Source organism: Trichoderma reesei (assembly GCF_000167675.1).
Source record: "Trichoderma reesei QM6a unplaced genomic scaffold TRIREscaffold_18, whole genome shotgun sequence".
Lineage (NCBI taxonomy): Eukaryota > Fungi > Ascomycota > Sordariomycetes > Hypocreales > Hypocreaceae > Trichoderma > Trichoderma reesei.
In genome coordinates, this window is record NW_006711165.1 from 39,033 (window position 1) to 59,428 (window position 20,396).

General features: G+C 54.5%; 6 protein-coding genes across 6 annotated transcripts; 2 read left to right on the plus strand and 4 right to left on the minus strand.

The window, feature by feature from the left end:
* Positions 1-313: 313 nt before the first annotated feature.
* On the minus strand, positions 314-3,445 carry TRIREDRAFT_66486 (kinesin; the record flags this gene model as incomplete). The annotated part of the gene is made up of 5 exons (XM_006967620.1): positions 314-2,055; positions 2,116-2,241; positions 2,713-2,938; positions 3,007-3,137; positions 3,190-3,445. 5 exons carry the CDS (start codon positions 3,443-3,445, stop codon positions 314-316), a joined length of 2,481 nt encoding a protein of 826 aa, XP_006967682.1.
* A 1,696-nt stretch (positions 3,446-5,141) lies between these two features.
* TRIREDRAFT_80310 (uncharacterized protein) lies at positions 5,142-6,398 on the plus strand (the record flags this gene model as incomplete). The annotated part of the gene is made up of 2 exons (XM_006967541.1): positions 5,142-5,172; positions 5,269-6,398. 2 exons carry the CDS (start codon positions 5,142-5,144, stop codon positions 6,198-6,200), a joined length of 963 nt encoding a protein of 320 aa, XP_006967603.1. The 3' UTR covers positions 6,201-6,398.
* Positions 6,399-6,506: 108 nt separating this feature from the next.
* TRIREDRAFT_4981 (dehydratase family) lies at positions 6,507-8,386 on the minus strand (the record flags this gene model as incomplete). Its single annotated transcript, XM_006967511.1, has 2 exons — positions 6,507-8,235; positions 8,301-8,386. The coding sequence occupies 2 exons, from the start codon at positions 8,384-8,386 to the stop codon at positions 6,507-6,509; spliced, it is 1,815 nt and encodes a 604-aa protein (XP_006967573.1).
* Positions 8,387-9,561: 1,175 nt separating this feature from the next.
* On the minus strand, positions 9,562-10,087 carry TRIREDRAFT_4982 (uncharacterized protein; the record flags this gene model as incomplete). The annotated part of the gene is made up of 2 exons (XM_006967512.1): positions 9,562-9,998; positions 10,051-10,087. 2 exons carry the CDS (start codon positions 10,085-10,087, stop codon positions 9,562-9,564), a joined length of 474 nt encoding a protein of 157 aa, XP_006967574.1.
* A 712-nt stretch (positions 10,088-10,799) lies between these two features.
* On the plus strand, positions 10,800-15,274 carry TRIREDRAFT_80312 (uncharacterized protein; the record flags this gene model as incomplete). The annotated part of the gene is made up of 4 exons (XM_006967542.1): positions 10,800-11,127; positions 11,178-12,029; positions 14,292-14,748; positions 14,851-15,274. The coding sequence occupies exons 1-4, from the start codon at positions 10,806-10,808 to the stop codon at positions 15,272-15,274; spliced, it is 2,055 nt and encodes a 684-aa protein (XP_006967604.1). The 5' UTR covers positions 10,800-10,805.
* A 402-nt stretch (positions 15,275-15,676) lies between these two features.
* On the minus strand, positions 15,677-17,435 carry TRIREDRAFT_109925 (uncharacterized protein; the record flags this gene model as incomplete). Its single annotated transcript, XM_006967621.1, has 4 exons — positions 15,677-15,798; positions 15,883-16,356; positions 16,459-16,516; positions 16,578-17,435. 4 exons carry the CDS (start codon positions 17,433-17,435, stop codon positions 15,677-15,679), a joined length of 1,512 nt encoding a protein of 503 aa, XP_006967683.1.
* Between the last annotated feature and the right edge of the window lie 2,961 nt (positions 17,436-20,396).

The window sequence follows — 20,396 nt, forward strand, 5'->3', positions numbered from 1 at the left end:
GGAACTAATTGCCCTTGATACACACATCTACTCTTCCGTTTTGATATCAATTCGTCACACAAGCCGTCCGCCCTAAGCCAAAAACCACGCCCCAGACCTTGGAATAGATACCTAGATGCCAACTCCCACAAAGCCAAATGCAAAATACAAAGTCCAAACACGATGCCCCCCCACCTCGCTGACTGAAACGAGTCACTTCGTCTGGGCGGCCCTATCATGAGTCTGCCCTGATCTTCTTGGTTGCCCGTGCTGTGCCGATATGCGTGTTGTGTACCTTGAGATGTTGTTAGTTCAAGCATTCCTCTGGCGCGTATCAAAGAAGATTCGCAGAGCTCACCTTTGTAGCAAATCTCAAGCTTGTCAGAGTCTCCTTCAGATGCGTCTCCAATGGCGACACCATGACAAACATGAGCGTCTTGCTGTTTCCGCCCAGGCTGTATTGCAGCAGGTGCGTCAGCTTCGAGTTTCGATACGGAATATGGCCCGAGCCCCTGCCCAGTGCTTCAATCACGTCTCCGAGACAGCTCAGGCTCCTGTTGATGTTCTGCGTCTCCTTCATCCTGTCGCCCTCGACCTGCGAGTGCTTCAGACGCTCCGATCCCGCCAGGTCGACCAGATTCAGAGTGCCCTCGCACCGCTCACCCGTTGCCGAGTTTTCGCCAATGAGCTTTAGAATGAAGACGCTGTGAGATCGAGATGATCGTTCGTTGGCCTTGGTGGCCGCCACGGACCGATTCCTCTGCGCTTCCTCCAGCATCATCTCCACAGTATCGGCAGAGTTGAGCCGGACAGACTTGCAGCCTAGGATTGAAGTCTGCTTCCGGGCTTCATCATGCCGTATCTCCAATTTCTTCATCAGCCGTCCTTCTGCGGTGCGCTCACTGGGAGTCAGGAGGTCGTTGAGCTCCTCATTGTACACCTCAACAAAGGAGCCTTCCATCGTGTACTCCCAAGACTTTTCCTTGAGCTGAGTCACCGTGTCGTAAATCATATGTGTAGCTCTGGGAATCATGCCATCCGGTGATGACATGGTGTACGTCTTTCCTGACCCTGTTTGGCCGTAACAAAAGATACACACGTTGTAGCCGTCGAGCGCGCTTTGCACCAGCTGGGAAATCTCGTCAAAGATCTCGCTGTTTTGGATCTCGGGCGTAAACACTCGGTCAAACTCGAACGGATAATTTTTCCTCTGCACAATCCCAAGGCTCGACTTTTCTTCTGGTCCGGCCACCATAATCTCGGTCGAGGTCTTGTCGTCGGGATAGGACAGCTGGGCCACCTGGCCCTCGCCGTTTCCAAGAGGCGGTCGTACTCGGCACATAACACGAATATTTCCCTTGAGCTCCTGGTACTTGTTGAAGAGGACACGGCGCTCGGTTTCCTCCTTGATGAGCTTTTGCCGTGCGTCCTCGGCGATTCGGAGCGCATCTTGGAGTCTGGTTTCCATTGCCGTGAATGCGTTGGATTGCGCCTTGGTGTCGGATTCCAGAAACTCGACCTGTGACCGTAGAGAGTTGATCTTTGCTTCCAGTGTCGTGTTTGAGGCCGAGAGCTCGGATATGCTCGTTTGCAGGCTGCCGGTAAGAGCCCTCTCACGCTGAACATTCGACCGTAGTTCCTCTGCCACTGAGCGGATTTCCTGCAGCTCTCGGTCCTTCCTTTGCAGAACAACCTCCACCTCCTGCTTGTCGTTGCCCATCTGGCTTCGTAACAGTTGAATCTCTTGTTCTCGCTTCTTCTGTTCATCCTCCAACTCCTGCTGATGCCGCCGTATCAGAGCTTCCATCTGCTGCTGATGCTCGTTCGCTTCCTGAGTCTTTAATCGCTCGAGCTCGCGGGTCAGATCGTCCATTGCTGTGCGGTGTTTCCGTGAGAGATCGTCTATTTCGGCCTGGTGCTTTCTGGTGAGATCGTCAATCTGCCGTGAGTGGTCCCATTCAAGCTTCTCTAAATCATGCTTCAACTTGCGCCCTTCATCCCTGGAAGCATCGAGATCTGATCGTAATACTTCGGCCTTGCTCTCCAACCTTGACTTGTCGCTTTCCAGTTCGGACACTGAATCATCACGATGCGTCAGTACTGCAATGGTTCGTCACGGACCCAATCTGTTCTTACCTCGTTTCTTGGCCAGTTCCAGGGCATCGTCCATGCCTTTCCTGTCAAGCAGCGTGGTGTCCACCATGGCTTTCAGTTCTTTAAACTGCGACTCAATGTCGCCGACTCGACCATCGACATCAAAGGCTACAAACCCAGTGAGGTTAGAATCCTTCGTTAAGAAACTGTTATAGCGGGTTGGTGACTTGGTGGGGGACTTTGTGGGAGAATTGGCCTTGAAGAGAGCGATGCATCCTTGAAGCTTTTCAACCTGCCGCTTCACCTGCTTATCGCTTGGTGTCATGGAGGGGCCATCCTAGACTCCCTGCACGGGCACCATCATGGCGGAGCAAGGTTCCTTGCTGTTTCTCTTTTCATTGCCGGGAGGGTGAATAGAGGTGATGTTGTTCAAAGCAGATGTAGTGTCTGAGAGCAGGTTTGTCACTTGACGAGTGTTGTGAGTAGCGACGGCTTCCTCGAGACAGAGCTTGTGGAATCTCGTCGTCAGGGAGCTGTCCCTTGTAGTGGAGAGCGTCGATGAGGACTTTGCAGTTCTGATCTTGCGGTTGGAAAGCGTGCTGAAAGTCATGCTGGTGAGCTGTTCAGAGGTGGTCATACCATTGTTTTCCGCCTCATCTTGGCCCTCCTCCTCCTCCCGAGAGCCCTGTGCCGTACGGGGCCGTGACGCCGCCTGGCTTTTCGATCTCGCGTGGCTGGCTCGGGTGACTGGTCTGGAGATGGATGGCTTCTCTGCGGCGCCGGTTCGTTCGGGGCCAAAGCTCTTTGCGAAGCTGCTGCTGACCGAGGAGCTGAAGACGGAGGAGACGGGTCGGGGTTGTTTAAGCTATGACGGACCATTAGCCATCGAACCAGCCACGCTCGCCCTTTTGAGCATATGCTGGCATGTCTCACCTGGGAGATACTGGCCAAGGTCTGGCCCTTGACCGCGGATCGGGGTATTCGAGGACCGGGGGTCGAAATCTTGGACGGATAGTCGAGCGCGCGCTCGGCGAGGGGCCTTCGCTTGGACTCAGATTGAACGGCTGACAGGCGTTAGCATATCGCGACGCAGTGAAGCGCATCCTGGGCTCGTACCGGACTGCGGGAGCTCGCGCTTCAGCCCCCGCGTTGAGGGCGGCGCGGGGATCGAGGACTGGGATCGAGCATTCTGCTGCGAATCGCTCCATTCGGTCAGCCCTGCGCCATGGACTGTCGTCGTCGGCCCGGGCAGGCGACTGATCTTCGAGGGCCGCGAGGGCTGTTGAGGTGCGCGGTCAGCATCTGGCGCTCTGTCGTGCGGTGGCGGCTCTGGCTCTGCGGCATCGCGAACCTGGTTCTCTGAAGCTTCCATTGTAACAATGCCCGAAACGAAATCGCCGTGTCTTAGATCATAGGAGGGAAGAAAAAAATAAACAAGGAAGCCGAAAAGTCGGGGAGTCGCGTTCGGAGTTGGAGCAGCGCCCCGTCAATCGAAAAGCGCAGCGCGACAGGTGAGATGCTTCGAACAATGATGCAAGAAATGGGACCCCAAGGGAGCGAAAGGCACCTCGAAATCGTCCCCTGTCTCGTTTGTTGACCTTGCAGGTTATGTGGATGGAGGCGCCAGCTGCTGGCTTGCGAGTCAAGGGACCTTTCTGCGGTATCAGTTGTGGAGAAAGGTCAGGCGTTGATTTCATGTTTCCGATTGTTTACCCAAGTATCCGTGGGCCGGGCAACGGTGGCTGGAGTGTGGCTAGGGGGGTTGAGGATGTGGCGCAGTCTTTGTCACTGACCATCAGTAGCAGCAACATCTACCAACTCTCCTACCATACCTACCATCCAGTCGCGGTGGAAGAGCGGTGAAATACATGTTGGCACCTAGGGTTTGAATTGCTTCATACTGCAAATTGACGAATAAAGAATCTGGTGCTTCTAGATACCTGGACAGACGAGGTACCTTATAATAGCAGTGCACCATTAGAAACGGTAATACATCTTGGCTGCTTCAGGACTTCTCATTCCCATTATCTGGAGCCCTGATCGCATTTGTACAGCTGCAGACGCCGCTCTGTATCATTAGTGCTTATTCCGCATCAAACCAGCAGTTTCCCACCATCGCAATCTGCCCATTTCACATGTCAAAGACAGTGACGTTTCCGCTCGCCGAGCTCATGGTGGTTCGCATGTCGTCGTACCATATACCGGGCTCGACTTGTCTGAAGAGGCCTAGTGCTGCCGCCGCTGCAAGGGAGCCGACGATTGTCACATGCCAGCACTGTACCTCATACTAGTATATCCTTCCTGTGGATTTATAATGCTGGAATTTGGACAGGTGATGAGACTGGGGTCGAGACAAGTCAGTGAGGATATACAATCATGTTGAACTGTTTTGAAGACTCGCCGTTCGAATCCCCAGTCGGAGTGCCTCTGAAAAGACAGACCGGTGCTGCGGTACGGAAGGCTGACGATGCCCCATTCTGGCAAGCAAAAGCACCTGTCTCAGTCGTGTGTACTGTAGACTCGCCGCCCTATGATCTGTACTGTACATGGAATTCCAATGACGTCTTTCCCAAAGACACAATGATCAATCGATCCATCTTCCGGAGTTACATATCGCAAACCAGGAGATATCGTGACTTGTTCTCCACGTTACACACATCCACCCCCACATGCTGGTCCATAGGTAGTAAAAGCAGCGCTCCTGCTGAGGTAATCCCACCTCCAACCATCACAAGTCAAGCCCAAGTTATGGAGACCTCTCTCCAAGCAGCTTCCCCAGCTCCACACAAACCATCTTCTACCGCTGCAGTACCTCTCGAGGAACTTCTTCCCCTCCAAATCTTCTTCTCCTCCATTTGTTCCTCTCCTCTCTGTGGCACGTCTCTCGTCCTTTTGCCAAGTAAAAGAGGGGAGAAAAGCTCCATCCTCTCGGCCAGTCGTCTCCAATGTCTCGATAACGCCACGCTGTTCCCTCCAACCTCGATATTCCAAACAACAAAGACGCCTTTTCTCCCACGCAACATCAAAAGGCGCCGACAAAAGCAGCAAACAGCCTACTTCCCGTCACCATGGAGAAGTATAGCCAGTTCCGCGACAGAGGTAAACAGCCTCTCCTTCATCAACTCAACTCTTCTCTTACACGCCGCAAACTAAAAGAAAATCACTGACTTACACCAAAAAACAAAAAAACAACAGCAACCGGCATCGCGCCCTTCCTCCCCGTCTCCTCCACCAGCTCCCCCCTCTCGACCCTCACCCACGCCCTCCTCTTCCTCGTCCGCCTCCCCATCTTCCTCACCTACGCCCTCGGCTACTTCCTCCTCTTCCACCCCCTCCCGCTGCCCGTCTTCGCCCGCAAGATCGCACTATGGGGCCTCATGGCCATCCCCGGCATCTGGTGGATCGACCTCCAGCTCGACGGCGTCAAGCGCGGCACCCTCTCCGAGCAGCCGCGCGAACGAGTGCCCCATCCCGGCTCGGTCATTGCCGCCAACTTCACGAGCCCCATTGACGCCGTCTATCTCGCCGCGGTATTCGATCCCGTCTTTACCGTCTCGTACCCCGGCGAGCGCAGAGTGCGCAAGATAGGATTGCTGTCCGCCATCATGATGGCGCTCGCACCAGTCAACACCGGACCCCCCGACGAGGGCGCAAATCTCGTCGACTTGAAAGACCTCATCAAGCAGTATCCCAACCGCGTCATCGCCGTCTTCCCCGAGTGCGGCACCACCAACGGCAAGGCCATCCTGCCCTTCAGCCCGAGCATCCTCCAGACTCCCCCCGACGTCCACATCTTCCCCGTTAGTCTCCGCTACACGCCTCCCGAGATTACAACTCCTCTGCCCGGACAGTGGCTTCGCTTCCTGTGGACGCTGCTTTCTCGGCCGACGACGTGTATCCGCGTGCGCATCGCTGAGGGCACGACTAACAAGGCTGCGTCGAGTTCAGCCGGCGCTGGGTCCGGCGAGTTGACGTATCGGGGTGGATCAACGGGGGGAGTCAGCAGCGAAGAGCAGAAGCTGCTGGATTGGATAGGGGAGGCGCTGGCGAGGCTGAGCAGGGTGAAGAGGGTGGGCTTGACGATGAAGGATAAGGCTGCGTTTGTGAAGGCGTGGAGTGGGAAATAGGCGTCATTGGGGGAAAGTGTCGCCGGGCTAAGGTGTTTGTAGGTTATTGACGGATTGTACAACTGTATCATGTATTTGCATCGTCATGCGCTTTGTACGAAGGAGGATGTATCGTAGCAGGAACTGCATTCCATTGATCATATCGGGATCTCTTTTGACATGTTACATATACATAGACGACAAGTACTCGGCCCTCTCAAGCCCACACCGTCCGGATATCCAAGCAAAACTCCTCATGCACAAACCATCTGTGTCTCCACAAGCCGCGAAACCCCCTTTTTCAGATAAGCCACCCGTCGCTCCGATTTACGCAATGGCACCATCCGTGACACATCCCGTGGAAGCATTGCTCACCAGCTTGGCATACTTGGACAGCGTGCCCTTTGTGTATCTCGGCTTGGGAGCCTTCCACGCCTTTCTCCGCTTCTCCATCTCCTCCTCCGAAATCTCGAGGTCGATGATGCGCTTCTCGGCATCAATGGTGATTTCGTCGCCGTCCTTGACGAGCGCAATGGGGCCGCCCTCCATGGCCTCGGGGACAATGTGTCCGATGATGAAGCCGTGCGAGCCGCCCGAGAAGCGGCCGTCGGTCAACAGCGCCACGTCCTTGCCCAGTCCGGCGCCCATGATGGCGGACGAAGGCTTCAGCATCTCGGGCATGCCGGGTCCGCCCTTGGGGCCGTCGTAGCGGATGATGACGACCGTCTTCTCGCCCTTCTTGATCTCGCCCTTTTCCAGGCTGTCGATGAAGTCGGATTCGGCGTCGTAGCAGCGGGCCTTGCCGACGAAGCGGAGGCCTTCCTTGCCGGTGATTTTGCCGACGCAGCCCCCGGGGGCGAGGGAGCCGCGCATGATCTGGATGTGGCCGGTGGGCTTGATGGGGTTGGTGAGCGGCCGGATGATGTCCTGGTCGGCGGGGAAGTCGGGGGCGCTCTCGACGTTCTCCTTCATGGTCTTGCCGGTGACGGTGATGCCGGAGCCGTCAATGAGGCCCTCCTTGATGAGGTACTTGAGCAGGCCGGGGGTGCCGCCGATCTTGTGCATGTCGGCCATGACGTACTTGCCGGACGGCTTCAAGTCAGCAAGGAAGGGGATACGGTCAGAGACGGCCTGGAAGTCGTCAATGGTAAGCTTGACGCCGACGGAGTCGGCAATGGCAATTAGGTGCAGGACGGCGTTGGTGCTGCCTCCCAGGATGGTGGTGACAATCATGGCGTTCTCAAAGGCCTGGCGGGTCAGGATGTCGCGCGGCCGGATGTCCTCCTTGAGGAGGTTGCGGATGGCGGCGCCGACGCTCTCGCACTCGGCCTTCTTCTTCGGGTCCTCGGCAGGGCTGCTGCTGCTGCCGGGCAGGGTCAGGCCCATGGTCTCAATGGCCGTGGCCATGGTGTTGGCCGTGTACATGCCGCCGCAGGCGCCGCTGCCGGGGCACGCGTGGCGGATGATGTCGTAGCGCTGTTCCTCGGTGATCTCGCCCGAGATGTACTGGCCGTAGGCCTGGAAGGCCGAGACAATGTCGATGGAGTCGCCGCCCCTGGTGCAGCCGGGCTTGATGGTGCCGCCGTAGACCATGATGCTGGGGCGGTTGACGCGGCCCATGGCGATGACAACGCCGGGCATGTTCTTGTCGCAGCCGGGCAAGCTGACGTTGGCGTCGTACCACTGCCCGTTCATGACCGTCTCGATGCTGTCGGCGATGATCTCTCGGCTCTGCAGCGAGTAGCGCATGCCAGTGGTGCCCATGGAGATGCCGTCGCTGACGCCAATGGTGTTGAATCGGTAGGGGACGAGGCCGGCCTTGGCCACGGACTCGCGGACGAGGCCCGACAGGTCCATCAGGTGCATGTTGCAGGGGTTGCCCTCGTACCAGACGGAGGAGATGCCGACCTGGGCCTTGTTGAGGTCGGCGTCGGTGAGGCCGGTGGCGTAGAGCATGGCCTGCGAGGCGCCCTGGGACTTGGGCTGTGTGATGTTGGCGGAGACCTTGTTGAGCTTGTCGTCGGCATGTCGGGCGGATGAGGTTGACAGCAAGCGGCTGGATGGCTTTGGTCAGCGATTGTGGGCGTCGTCGATTCGGCTGTGGCTCATCATTGGGCTTACGTCTGGTTTCTTGCAGAGAGCGGGCTGGCTCTGGAGAGGGCATTCAGGCCCCTTGAAGGGGTTCTGAGCAGTGTTCGGGACAGCATCGTGACGATGTTGCACAAGATTGGTCCTGTATCGGAGCAAGGTGTCAGCTTGAACGGATGCGGTAGGAACGAGCAACGCTGCGGGACACGCTGAAAGAGGGAGTTCAAGGCAATTGGTTCAATTGACGCTGAACAATTGCTTGAAGCGATCCAGCCTCTCGAAATCAGGCTCTGCAAAGGAAGAGGGAAATCGACAAGGGCATGGATGGCATCGTGGACGCTGGGCCAAAAGCTTCACCCAGCCCACACTGACGTACCTGTCACTCTTCCAACAGGTACTACTTCTCCCAATTCTAATCTCGCCGCTCTTGAAGTGCAGCTCTCGAGATCGTAGAGCAAGTAGTAACCAAGTCGCAGCCCGTGTGACTCTTTGCAAGGCTCGAGTCCAGAAACAAACAAAATACTAGTCGGACCGCAATGGCTGACGTGAGGCTCCGATCTTTGTGTGTCCTGTCCCTGTGATCTTCCCTGTGATCCGAGCTGCTCCCAGCCAGAAAAGCTCCCCCACTAAGAATTTCCAGAGATCGCAGCCGGGAAAAATTGTTGCCCCGCTCTGGGGCCCTGGAAGCTGCTGAGAGCATCGAATTGGCGAGGGTTTGATTGGCTGGAGGGATGCAGTTATAGAGGGCGGATCCCTGGCTAGAGCATTTCGTGCATTATCTGGTGTCTTTATTACTGGGAGAGTCATGTATGTAGTAGTAGTAGTAATACTATCGACATCTTGACAAGATGCTTTACGTGAAGCATTCCGTCCTTGAGCCTATACATGCTTTGCAAGATAAGCAGCCATCTTGGTGACTAAACCATAATAGCAGAATTGTAATTCACAGAGACCGGACACATCCAAGAGGCTTCATGAAGATGTCCCACTTGACCAAGCTGCCAGTGGAGATGTCCAGCTTGTGACGTGCCGATATCGGCTCAAGATGTCTCGAGCAACTCAACAACTAAAGGCAGCATTACCAAGTGATTGAATACTTGTACAATCTCCATTGTTGATTAACACGATAATCGTCATTAGCAGTCTACAACTTCAGCACTGCAGCTATTCGCCCACTCCTCATCACGATCTAGGACCTGTATTCATGACAGCGAAGAGCCGTACTACCTTGCAACGGTGCCGGCTGGCACATTCAAGGCCGACAATTCCCTATCGAACCACGACCTCTGCCACTTCAGTACTTCCTCTCCTCCTCCCCCTCCGCCTCCTTCTTTGGCTGATCCCTGTCCTTCCTCGTCGTAAACACCTGGTCGATGACGCCCAGCTCCAGCGCCTCCGCCACGCTCAGATACTTGTCCCTCTCCATCAGATCGTTAATCTCTTCCAGGGTATACTTGTCGAAGCCCTTGGCCTTGTTCAAGTGATAGCGCATAATCTGGTTGGACTGCTCCCGTATCCTTTGTATCTGGTTTGCGTAGATCAGAATGTCCGATGCCTGCCCTCGGGTGCCACCCAGTGGCTGATGGATCATGATGGAGCTGTGCGGGAGAGCACACCGCTGGCCAGGCGCGCCACCGGCCAGCAGGATGGCTGCCATGGACGCCGCGCCTCCGATGCACACTGTCGCGACGGGCGACGAGATATAAGTCATCGTGTCGTATATCGCCATGCCTAGCCCATTGTAAACATCTGCGACCGCGTTGTGAATAAGAGGGAAACGCACCTGACGTGACGGAGCCACCTGGTGAATTGATGTACATCGTAATCGGCTTGTCGGGAGCGTCTGATTCTAGCCAGAGGAGCTGGGCGACTATTGAGGCGGACATGTAGTCGTCGATTTCGCCGTTTAGACATATTATTCGTTGCTGGGCTCGTCAGAGGTTTGTCAACACGACCATTGTGTGATGGCTACCTAATGGAGAGTCACCTGTAGAAGCTTGGAGAAGATGTCCCCTTGGGCATGTGAGCTGTCTGATCACCCCGATACAAGTCCATTGGGGAGCGTACATGTTTTCCTGCCCGTTGCCTGCTCCGTTTTTAGCCCATGTCCACGGCAACAGAGCTGAAGCTGCCGCTTACTGATGTCTCTTCGATGTACGGCATGGGGATGTTCATCGACGGGACGGAGCTGGATGAGCTGGAGAAGCCAAAGTATCGTGCTTGGCGTATTGGAAGTGCCCGCAGGCGTGGTAACAATCTGGATCGAAACATGTTGGCGGAGGAATGGGAGGATTGGCTGCTGTATAGCGGCGAACAGCTGGGAGATGGTAGACAATCCAGAGCTTGCCTACAAAGGTGCAGATGGAGCTGTGATGATGCTACGGACCTGTTCCCCACATTATCTCAGCACTGTACGGTACATAAGGCTTATCGTTATCGCGTTGCCTCGAAAATTGATTGCATGCACCTCGGACAGCGTCGGCCGACAACCGTTTCCCACCCATGCGACATGATTGTTGGGCACGCGGTCGACAGGCGATGAGACGATGCACAGCGCTTCGCCCAAGCAGCTTTGGGGCATCGAGTCCTCACCAAGCTAAACGATGGCACTCGTACGATAAGGCCGCCTTGACAAAAGAGGCTCTGCTACAGAAAGTCGAAGCTGGGCTGGGACGCGATGCCGACGGCAAGCCATTGAAGATCGATGCCGAGGCCAAGACGATATCGACGGCCGTAGGGAATCTCCCCATCTCGCCAATATTCGACCCGGCATGGATGCAGGCCAGGCGAAAGGTCGCAAAGGCTGCTCCTGGCCCCCCGCTTGGCAGGTTTCGACGGAAGCTGGCGAACAACCCGTTTGGTATGACGAGCTTCGAATATACTGATGCGCAGAAAGCTAATTCGGAGTAGCACAGGCACTCGCTACGCCCATACGGAAATGCCCCAACAGCGCAATCAGCTTGCCGCGATACTTCTTACAAGACTTTGAGCTGGTACAGCACCCGACCACCGGCAAGCCATGGTGGGCTCCCGGCCCGTTATCTTTCGAGCATGTGCAGCCTACGAAGCGGCTCGACGAGGAACAGCCGGACATTAGCAAAGGACTGAATGAGGAGGCCTTGACCAGGAAACCCGAGTCGGCTCCTGTGGCGCTCCGGAAAGATGGCACAGCAGATTCCGAAAAGGATGCCCGACGACCACGGAGGGCACCCATCACGAGCTACACGCTGAATCGCAAGTCGCTCGTTGACATGATTGGCGGCAAGAACAAGAAATACCTCTCCGTGCTGCTGGCGGTTCGCACAGGCATGGCCGTAACGCCGGACAGTCGCGAGGCCGTGTGGAGAGAGGACATGGGAGAGGTGCTGCTGCAGAAGATGCGCCAACAGGCAACTGATGCACTGGTTCTTCGCGGCAACAGGCTACAGCCGCACGAGGACAAGCACAGGTTTATTGAGCCCTGCGCCAGCTGGAAGGATGTCGAAGGAGTCAAGCTGCGGGGTTGCGTACTTTGGCTGCCGGAGAAGAGAGACGCCGCACGTCAGTACGCGACGCTGGACATTGAGGGCGCCCAATACGGAAAGAAGATGGTTGTGCATAACTTGTGGTGGCTGCTTGGCGAGCAGGAGGTGCAGCGGCTGAGGGAGTCGGCAGAGCTGTTTCGCGAGGGCGAGATTTTCGTGCTGAAGCAATGGGGGAGCACGAGCATGATGAGGCTGCACATGCTGCTGTGGAGGCTGCAGGGCTATTTGGCAGAACCCGGTGCAGACGTCCCTCGGTAGGATGACGGGGGTTATGGCGGCCATGATACTACTACGAACGAGGAAGCCAAGCCTCGAGGATCCTTGAATATCTATCTATGCTTTGAGAAGGATTACGGCTTGGGTATTATGACACGAATCATCCGATTGTAGTTGCGAAGATTCTGGAATAGAACAGATGCCAACCACGTTGTCCTGGTCGCAGCAACTGACAGGGTAGCATCCTCGCATTCGGTGCCACAGCTTCACTTGCCCTCACTCTGTACACCACCTCATCTTACTCCGAATTATTTACTCCGTACTCCGTACATGTCCGTCTTGACACTCGATACCGCATCCCATGTGACGGCAATTCAAGACACACCCTCACGAGGGAATCGACTTCCAAAGGAGCAATCCTCTGGCCATGCCAACCACTTACGGCGCTGCTCCCACCTCCCCGGAGGTGCCGGGTGCTCTGCAGCTACGGAATCGGAATTCTTCGTTTATGCAGTATCAATAGCTTTGTGGAAGCGAGGCCCGTCTGGGGGGAAGGGAAGCACATACATGGCGGGTGGTCAGCACAGCAGCCCGTATCTTGCATTTCGATGACTACACCCTACATAGGTACCTTTCGAGTAATCAATGCCCCGGGGGAAGGATTCAATGTTGTGTCACCCGCAATCACCGGAATCGTAGGACTCTGCTCGAGAGTTGCTGTATTATGTCGTAATCCCGAGAATTAGCACCGGGAAATACACATCTATCTATGGCTTTACATCTTGGAATAAGCACAAGGCGGGCGAGGGCGTCTTGGACGGAGAATCCAGAGAGAGGGGGGGGGCCACATGCATGATGGGGATGAAGATTGGAGACAGTGCTGCATTCCGACAGATGCCTTGTCTTGATGCGGCGTGACGCATGGGAATGCAGATAACGGAGCAAAGATGAGCTGTCAGTACTACCTATGCAACTATTCGCAGTCTTGGCTGTGCGAATGTCAAATACTAGTACCGATCCGAGTTGTGTAGGTGCAGTAGGTAGATTCTCACAGGTTGTAATGCATGCACAAGGCACACCATGGACTTGGGCGACCAATCACCGGCGACATGATGAGAATGCAGGACCTTTTTCGGGAAGGTTCACACGGTGATTGGCAGAGGTCGATTGAATTCGCACAGGGACCATCGGATTACCGTTTGCAACACATACTTTGTCGTACTACTTTGCAGAGAGTGATGAGGGTGTAATCCATCGATCGAGAGCACAAGGCACAGGCACAGGTACAGGCCTGTCACTGTTTGACTTTTGTGTAAGCCAGATCCCTGGACATGTGTGCCGATTACTTCAATACATGGCTGTAGTAGTAGGACTTGGTTGACTCGTCATTGCCAGTTGATGCTTTGCTTCGTCTGCATTCCTGGATCGGCCGTATTGTCTCATGGATTCTTTTTCATTTACATCATCTGGATGATCCCATGTAAGGTAGGTAGGACAAAGTGTCACCTGCATCAGCCGCAACAAAAAAAGAAACAGCATAAACACAGTAAGGTAGGCAAAAAAAAAGAAGAAAAAAAAAGAAAAAGAATCCGATAATTTACGTCAAATATCAAGTCTGTCCCGAACCACACAGACCCTCCCTTTGGTCCGTGAACAAACAACACAAATAAATCGCCGGCTTACCGCGCCAAATCCGGGCTTCTCCCTCCTCTCACCCGTCCCTTTGCAGGTACATATACAGTACTACCGCTGCTCCAAACAAAATCCGCCGAATCAGAAAACACGTAAATAATATGCTTTCAACCCCGGACTATTTCTAAAATAGACCGCGTCAGAGACAAAGTCTAATTGTTTCTGTCTCTTGTCCATTTTTTCTTCTTCTTTTCCAGTTTGAACCTCGGCCAATCGCGGCCTTTTGCTTGCTTGCAGAATTTCCGTTGAGAGTTTTGGAACCCCAACAACGGCGGCGGCGAGATCCACTGATAAGCGAGCTAAATTCCTGGGGGTCCCTGGGGAAGAAGAAGAAGAAGAAGAGGAAGAAGAGGAAGAAGCCGAGCGAAAACGGGACTTTTTACTGTGTTCAGTGTGTGCAATTTGACTTTGACATTCTTCTTCTTCTTTTCTCCTCTTCTTCATAGTCAGATCTCAGATCTGGTCTAGCTCTCGTTTACTTCTGTTAACGCTGGCTGTTACTTGTCGTCACCAGCTACCAATTGTCCTGTCCTACCTATTCCCAAGCCACAAACACCAAGCAGCAGCATCATCATACATAACACCAGATCAGCTCAACGCTTATCGATAAAAACAACCATGCGCGGCGCTGCTGCCAACAACAACCCCGAGCTGATCCAGCCCGAGGACTGGGCCCGACCCGACAAGCCCGCCCTCAACACGCCCGTCTTCCTCATCCACGACGGCGGCGGCACCACCTTTGCCTACCACTGCCTCGAGGTCCTCGGCCGCTACGTCTACGGCATCCACAACCCCTGCTTCTACTCGGGCGATGTCTTTGACGGCGGCCTGCCCGACATGGGCCGCCTCTACGCGCGCTGGATCCGCCAGACGGTCCTCGACGACGGCTTCCCGGCGCGCGCGCGCAACCACGACGGCACCGTCAGCGTCCTGCTCGGCGGCTGGAGCCTCGGCGGCCTGCTGAGCCTCGAGGTCGCGCGCCAGCTGGCCGACGACGCCGTCGTGCGCGTCACGGGCATCCTCATGATCGACAGCATCTACCCGGGCAAGTCCTCGGCGCGGCTGCCGCTGATGATGATGCCCCCCGCCACCAAGCGCTTCGCCGAGCCCAAGATGCGCGACATCAAGCTCAACGACGACGACGTCTCCAGCGAGGAGGACGCCTCCTCCTCCGACGAGGCCCCGGCATCGACAGTCGTCGAGAGCGGCCTGACGCAGAACCAGATCCGCTCCAAGCGGTGCATGGCCGAGGCGGTGCGCATGATCAGAGACTGGCGGCTGCCCGAATGGCCCGGCAGCCTGTACGACCGACGGCCGAGGGTGGTGCTGCTGCGTGCCAAGGAGTACGTGCCGACAAAGGACGGCCGCATCGTCGGCCTGGATCTGAATCGGGAGGACGAGATGCTGGGCTGGGGGGACTACGACGACGACATGTTTTGCGATGTGATGGATGTCGAGGGCCATCATTTCGACATTTTCGCGTTTGAGCGGATAGACGGCATTACGAGGGCCATCAAGAAGGGGCTGGATAGGCTGGAGGAGTGTTCCCAGATGATGATGTATGGGGCTTGGTAAGAAGAGCATTATATCTGCATGGATCCGGGCGTTGGCAACTTTGTGTGTCTCTTTTGATGGGGTTTATGGTGGGCTTTGGCGTTGCGTTTTTGGCTTGTTTCTTAGGTATACCTTACATTGTTCGAGGCATAGCCGGAGTTGGCGTTTTCGATTTGTTCGGCTCTGACGACCAGTCGTTTCTCAGAGAGGAGTTGGTCTATAGCAGTCTCGGGGTGTTAGAATCCCTCGACGACATGAGAATAACATTGCAAATTACACGATTCTCTGCTTCTTCTGTCAGTTGGAGTTGTACTGTAGTCTTACACGCCGACAGCTCTCTCGGCAGCTCCTCGAAACAACCATACCGCCAAACTCCCTGATTCAACGGCCTCGACAGACTTTGTCAGGGATATCAAGGCATCATCATATCGTCTCCAAGTTGGGATCCCGCTCCAGCAGCGCCCGTATCGCCGCCATGCCCTTGTTCGGCGCCGCGAAGTCGACCCAGTATCCGCCTTCGGCCTTGGACATGATGGCTGCGCTCACTTTTTGGTTCCCCAGCCCACAACATCAGCATACTATTCCGATTGCTCTAGGTTAGAGCGGTAAGAGGGAGAGAGAGTACTCACATCGATTGGGATGGTTCCGCTCAAGCGAATGCCCAAAGATGAGTGGCGCCGAAGAACAAGAGGAAGCAGTCCCATTCATCGTGTGCGCATTATCCCCACTGCTCCCATCACTCTCCTGCTGCTGCTGTCTCTTCTCACCAACAGCGTCGTCTTCCTCACTCCTGTTCCTCCTCGCACTCGCCACCGAAAAGTCAAGCCCATGCCACGCCTTACACCAATTCGTCGTCCCGTAGCTAAACTCCCACGGCTCGCAAATATGCATCGCGACGCGCCTCTTGCAGAGCTCCCGCGAGACCGCAAGCCCGCGGTCCATCTTCTCGGGCGTCAGGGCGTCGTTGACGGCGAGGCGGAAGGCGTATGCGAGGTCGGATGTCGGCGGGTGGGAGCGGCTGATGGAGGTGTGGGTGACGGCGAAGATGAGGGCGTTGTGGAGGTAGCGGGCTGTTGGGGGGAGAAGGGGGTGGTGGCCTCGGACTGGTGGATGTTTTGATGTTTGTTAGTTTGATGGTGATGATGGGGGTCCTTGATGGATGATGAGAGGTGAGGAGGGAGGATTGTGGGAGTGATGAGACGTACGGTTTGCTGGACCGCTGATGACTTGCTTCTTGGTCCTCTTCCGATGCATGTTGGCAAACTACGGTAGGTTTTCTCGAGTCAGCATCAGAGGCTCATGACAACGAAGACAAACAACATACCTTTGCTATAATGCCAACAATGACATCTCCGTTGGAAATATCACTCGCCTCAGCGCCATACTTGCCCTTCAACTCCCTCCTCCATCTATCCCTCAGCCCAGTCACCAGTCCCACCGGCAAGAAGAGGATACACCTCGTCTCCTTGGACCTCACCACCAGCTCCGGCACGATGCCCATCAGCACCTCCGCCCGCTCCCTCTTTGTTCTTAGCCGGTACTCGTATTTCCTGAAAAGGTCCTTGGTAGGTATGTCTTTGTCGCCATCGAGTCCGTCGGGGGGAATGTCGACGAAGCGAAGGGGTTCTTTGCCTTTCATCACGTCGATCCAGGCGCTGAGAACGCTGCCATAGCCCATTTGGTCGCTTACGCAGTGCGGTAGGTTGGTCGCTACTACGGTGGCATTCTTGTAGTATGTTAGGTGGACGAGGAGGAGAGGTGTGTCTGGTGTGTCCTGGCACCGGAGGATAGGCCAGTGGGATGGTATCCAGCGCGGTTCTAGGGTCGTCACGTCGGGGAGGATGGTGATTCCTCGCTGGGGATTAGGGTTAGGGACGAGATGTGCTTGTTCGAGCGTTGAGGAGACGGTGCTGGTTGACCAGCCGAATAGTTTGTGCTTGGAGGGGAAGGGAGTGGTGAGGTGGTATTCGAGCCAGCCGTCTGGTCTGGTCTTTATGCGTGCGCCAAGGAGGGGGATGTGTTCCCTGATGAGCTTGTCCAGAGACAATTTCATGAATGGCTCGTCGAGGATGTCGCGGACGACGATGAAGAGGAGGGAGCGGATGTTGTTGATGGGGCGCCATTGGTCTTTGGCGGATAGGGGGATGATTGTTTCGTCAGTGGATTTCGGTTTGTCGCCCATCGTGCTGTCCGGAGCATTCTACACCAGCGATTTTTCTACAAAGGCAAAGGTGAGACGGCGAATGGGTGACGGAGGGCATTTTGTATTATGCTGGCTATGTCTTATATACAATGTCCTTTGAATGTCATCAGCTGATGGCTCAGACTCGTCGTGAAGTTAGTTTCGTCACCCGTCTCCTAGCGCTTAGGGGCTTCAGTTGAAGCCACGGAAAACAGAGCGGAGGGACGAATGATGAAGCTTCAATAGGTAGACTACTGCGGCTAATCATGTCTGTAGATGCTATAAATATAATCTCACGATCCTGTCAACGTAGACCATGCCCTATCCTGCCGTCTCATCCTAACCAAGCGGGCTAGCTCCCATGTTTGGATCATGGTTCAAGGGTTTCGCGATGGATAGGTTTTGGGGTGTCATATCATAGAACGCCACAATCGCGGGCTTATTCGTGTTGTCCATGTAAGCATAGTCGCTCATGTTTGCTTGTGACAAAAGTAAGAGGTCTTCAAATGCTGGGTTCGTTTGTTTCGCTCTATCGGGAGTTGCCTGACTCTTTGGCTGAACGTGGAATGGCTATACGAGGGAACACGGGAGGTTAGGGATTAAACTGTTCAATAGTAAGTAGTTCAATCACAATAATGCTACTTCAAATAGAAAGCCGACTGAAACTTACCATAAACAACACCAGTATGGATCAACCACCGTTGGTTAGCCATTGCCATTAGAAGCCATTCATCCTTGCGCAACGGCGTCGGGGATCTTGTTGGCAAGCATCACACGGCAATTCAGTAAGCCGTCGGAGTTTAGGCAAATCGACCTCATGGAGATCGAGAACGAGCTCTATGAGAATAATCCTTCAGTCACCTGCCCTTGAGATGTCCATTGCAGAAACCAAAGCGAGTTGATCTATTCGTGGGGCTCCATTAACACATACTACATCTACTGCTTCGGCACATCCAAGGACTGCATCTGAATGGCCAAGAAGTCACAGAAAGAGAATTGAGCCATATAACCGGTTTGCGAAGTAATGCAAGGTGTATCAATGAGTAGAATGTATCGTTGATGTTTTAATATCGTATAACTTCTGCTACCCCATGTGTGCTTCCTTGAAACGGGGCTTTCTGCTCGTCTGCATTCAATGCTAATGTTCCCGACTTCTCGAATGCGCAAGGTCGATATATAAGAATTGTCTTGTTGTTAAACATCTGGAATTGCTTCATGAAAGCCCCTCTTTTAATGTCAAAAACATGCAAGCCGTAAGAGCATTGGTTGACTTCCTCAAAATCCATAACTGCTGTAATGGACCAGAAGACACGTCCTCTAACCGTGTGAATAAAGGAAGCGTATAGTTCCTGTGTGAGCGTAGTCTGCACCCTCTTCGTCCTCCCAGTTCTCGTCATAGCCGGTATTGCCCAGTTGACCAGCGGTCTCAAAGCGTATTTAACGCTTGTGGCATGCATAATTCCCAGATACAAACCCGCCATGTTCTTTGATGTAGACAGGTATAGCCATCCACGAAAGCTCGGTACTATACTTTCCCTGAGGAGGATGATCCACGCATCGAGATCTGCATACCCTTGACCAAGTAGGGGGCAATCCTATTTCCCTGTGGTAGGTCTCTTCCGTATAGCCATCTTTTAGTGTCTCTAAAGACCGATAAAGGCGCCCACCTTTACTAAAACACCTGAATCGGTTCTGTAATAGACCTGTGAAGAAGCGCAGTTGTTGAGGGCAAACTTGTATATGTCGACCTGGAGACTCTGGAGCTTGAACATCACTCGCGCGGATGGCGAGTCCGGAGGTTCGGGGTCCCAAATAACCAGTACCCTGCCTCTGTGTCTCCTCTCAACCCATGTCATTGTAAACGCGTATAGTCTTGTATGGTTAGGTCGAAGGGAGCGGGTCGAGCGTGCTTATCGAGAACAGCGAGCTTGTTAATGGTAAAGTGCTGCCAGAATCACGTACTTGAACCAGGTCGAACGAGCCCTGACAGGGCGGTAGAGCCGGTGGTTGTTCGCCTTAGGAACAGCACAATCGCACGCGAACCACGAGCCACTGTCGATGAGTGTTGCGAATTCTTCTTCATTGCGCCGCAAGGGGCATATTGGGCGCCTGTTGCTGGTAGCTGCCGTCTGAACGCATGGGCGGCCCCCACGTCCTCCAACTGGTCCTGGCTAGGGGGCTGGCAGTCAGGCTCCAGGCGCTTTCTAGGAATGAAGCCCGTATGTGGTATGACGGGTTAACTTGTGGTGATCGTGTGAGATGGCTGGCCAGGCTGTGGTATGCAAAGCTTGAGGTTGGTTTGAGTCGATTTAGTCCTCTTGGTCGTCTCTGGTATCATGGGGAGTTGATGGTCGGGGCTTCCTCTCGGAACGCCGCGAGGACGTCTGCCGGCCAATCCTTGTGTTCCTCTTCGAAGTCCTAGGCCAAGGCGATACCCACGAGCGTCGCTGGTTCATCGGCAATGTCTGTAGTATGCAATTGCTCAATATCCGCGTTGTGAGTTTTTTCCTCGTCGCTTTCATAGAACATGATTGTCAAGGACAAAGGAATGTATTGTTGCTGATATGTCTTTACCTCGGCTTTCTGTTAGATGTATGCAACAGCGATCTGTTTGAAAGATGGCAGCTATTGAGGTCGCTGTGGTTGAGGGCTTGAAAAAGCCTTGTGATATTTGGATGATATTTCTTGGTACTTATAATGGCAGGACGTATAGTACCAGTCTGTATGATTGCGGTTGAACCCTGTTGATGGTTCATGCTGGCCGTGGTGATCCCCTGACGGCTTCGCCAAGTGGGTTAGCATGATGAGAGACTGAGATATGAACTAGGTCGTTATAATTTCATCCATCGCCTGCGCATTTCCACGATGCCGTTTAGAAGAGGGTCAAATACCGGTGAAGATGTTGGAGAGGGAGTCGTTACATATGAGTTTGGTCCTGGGCTTGCGGGCAGGCATGTTACG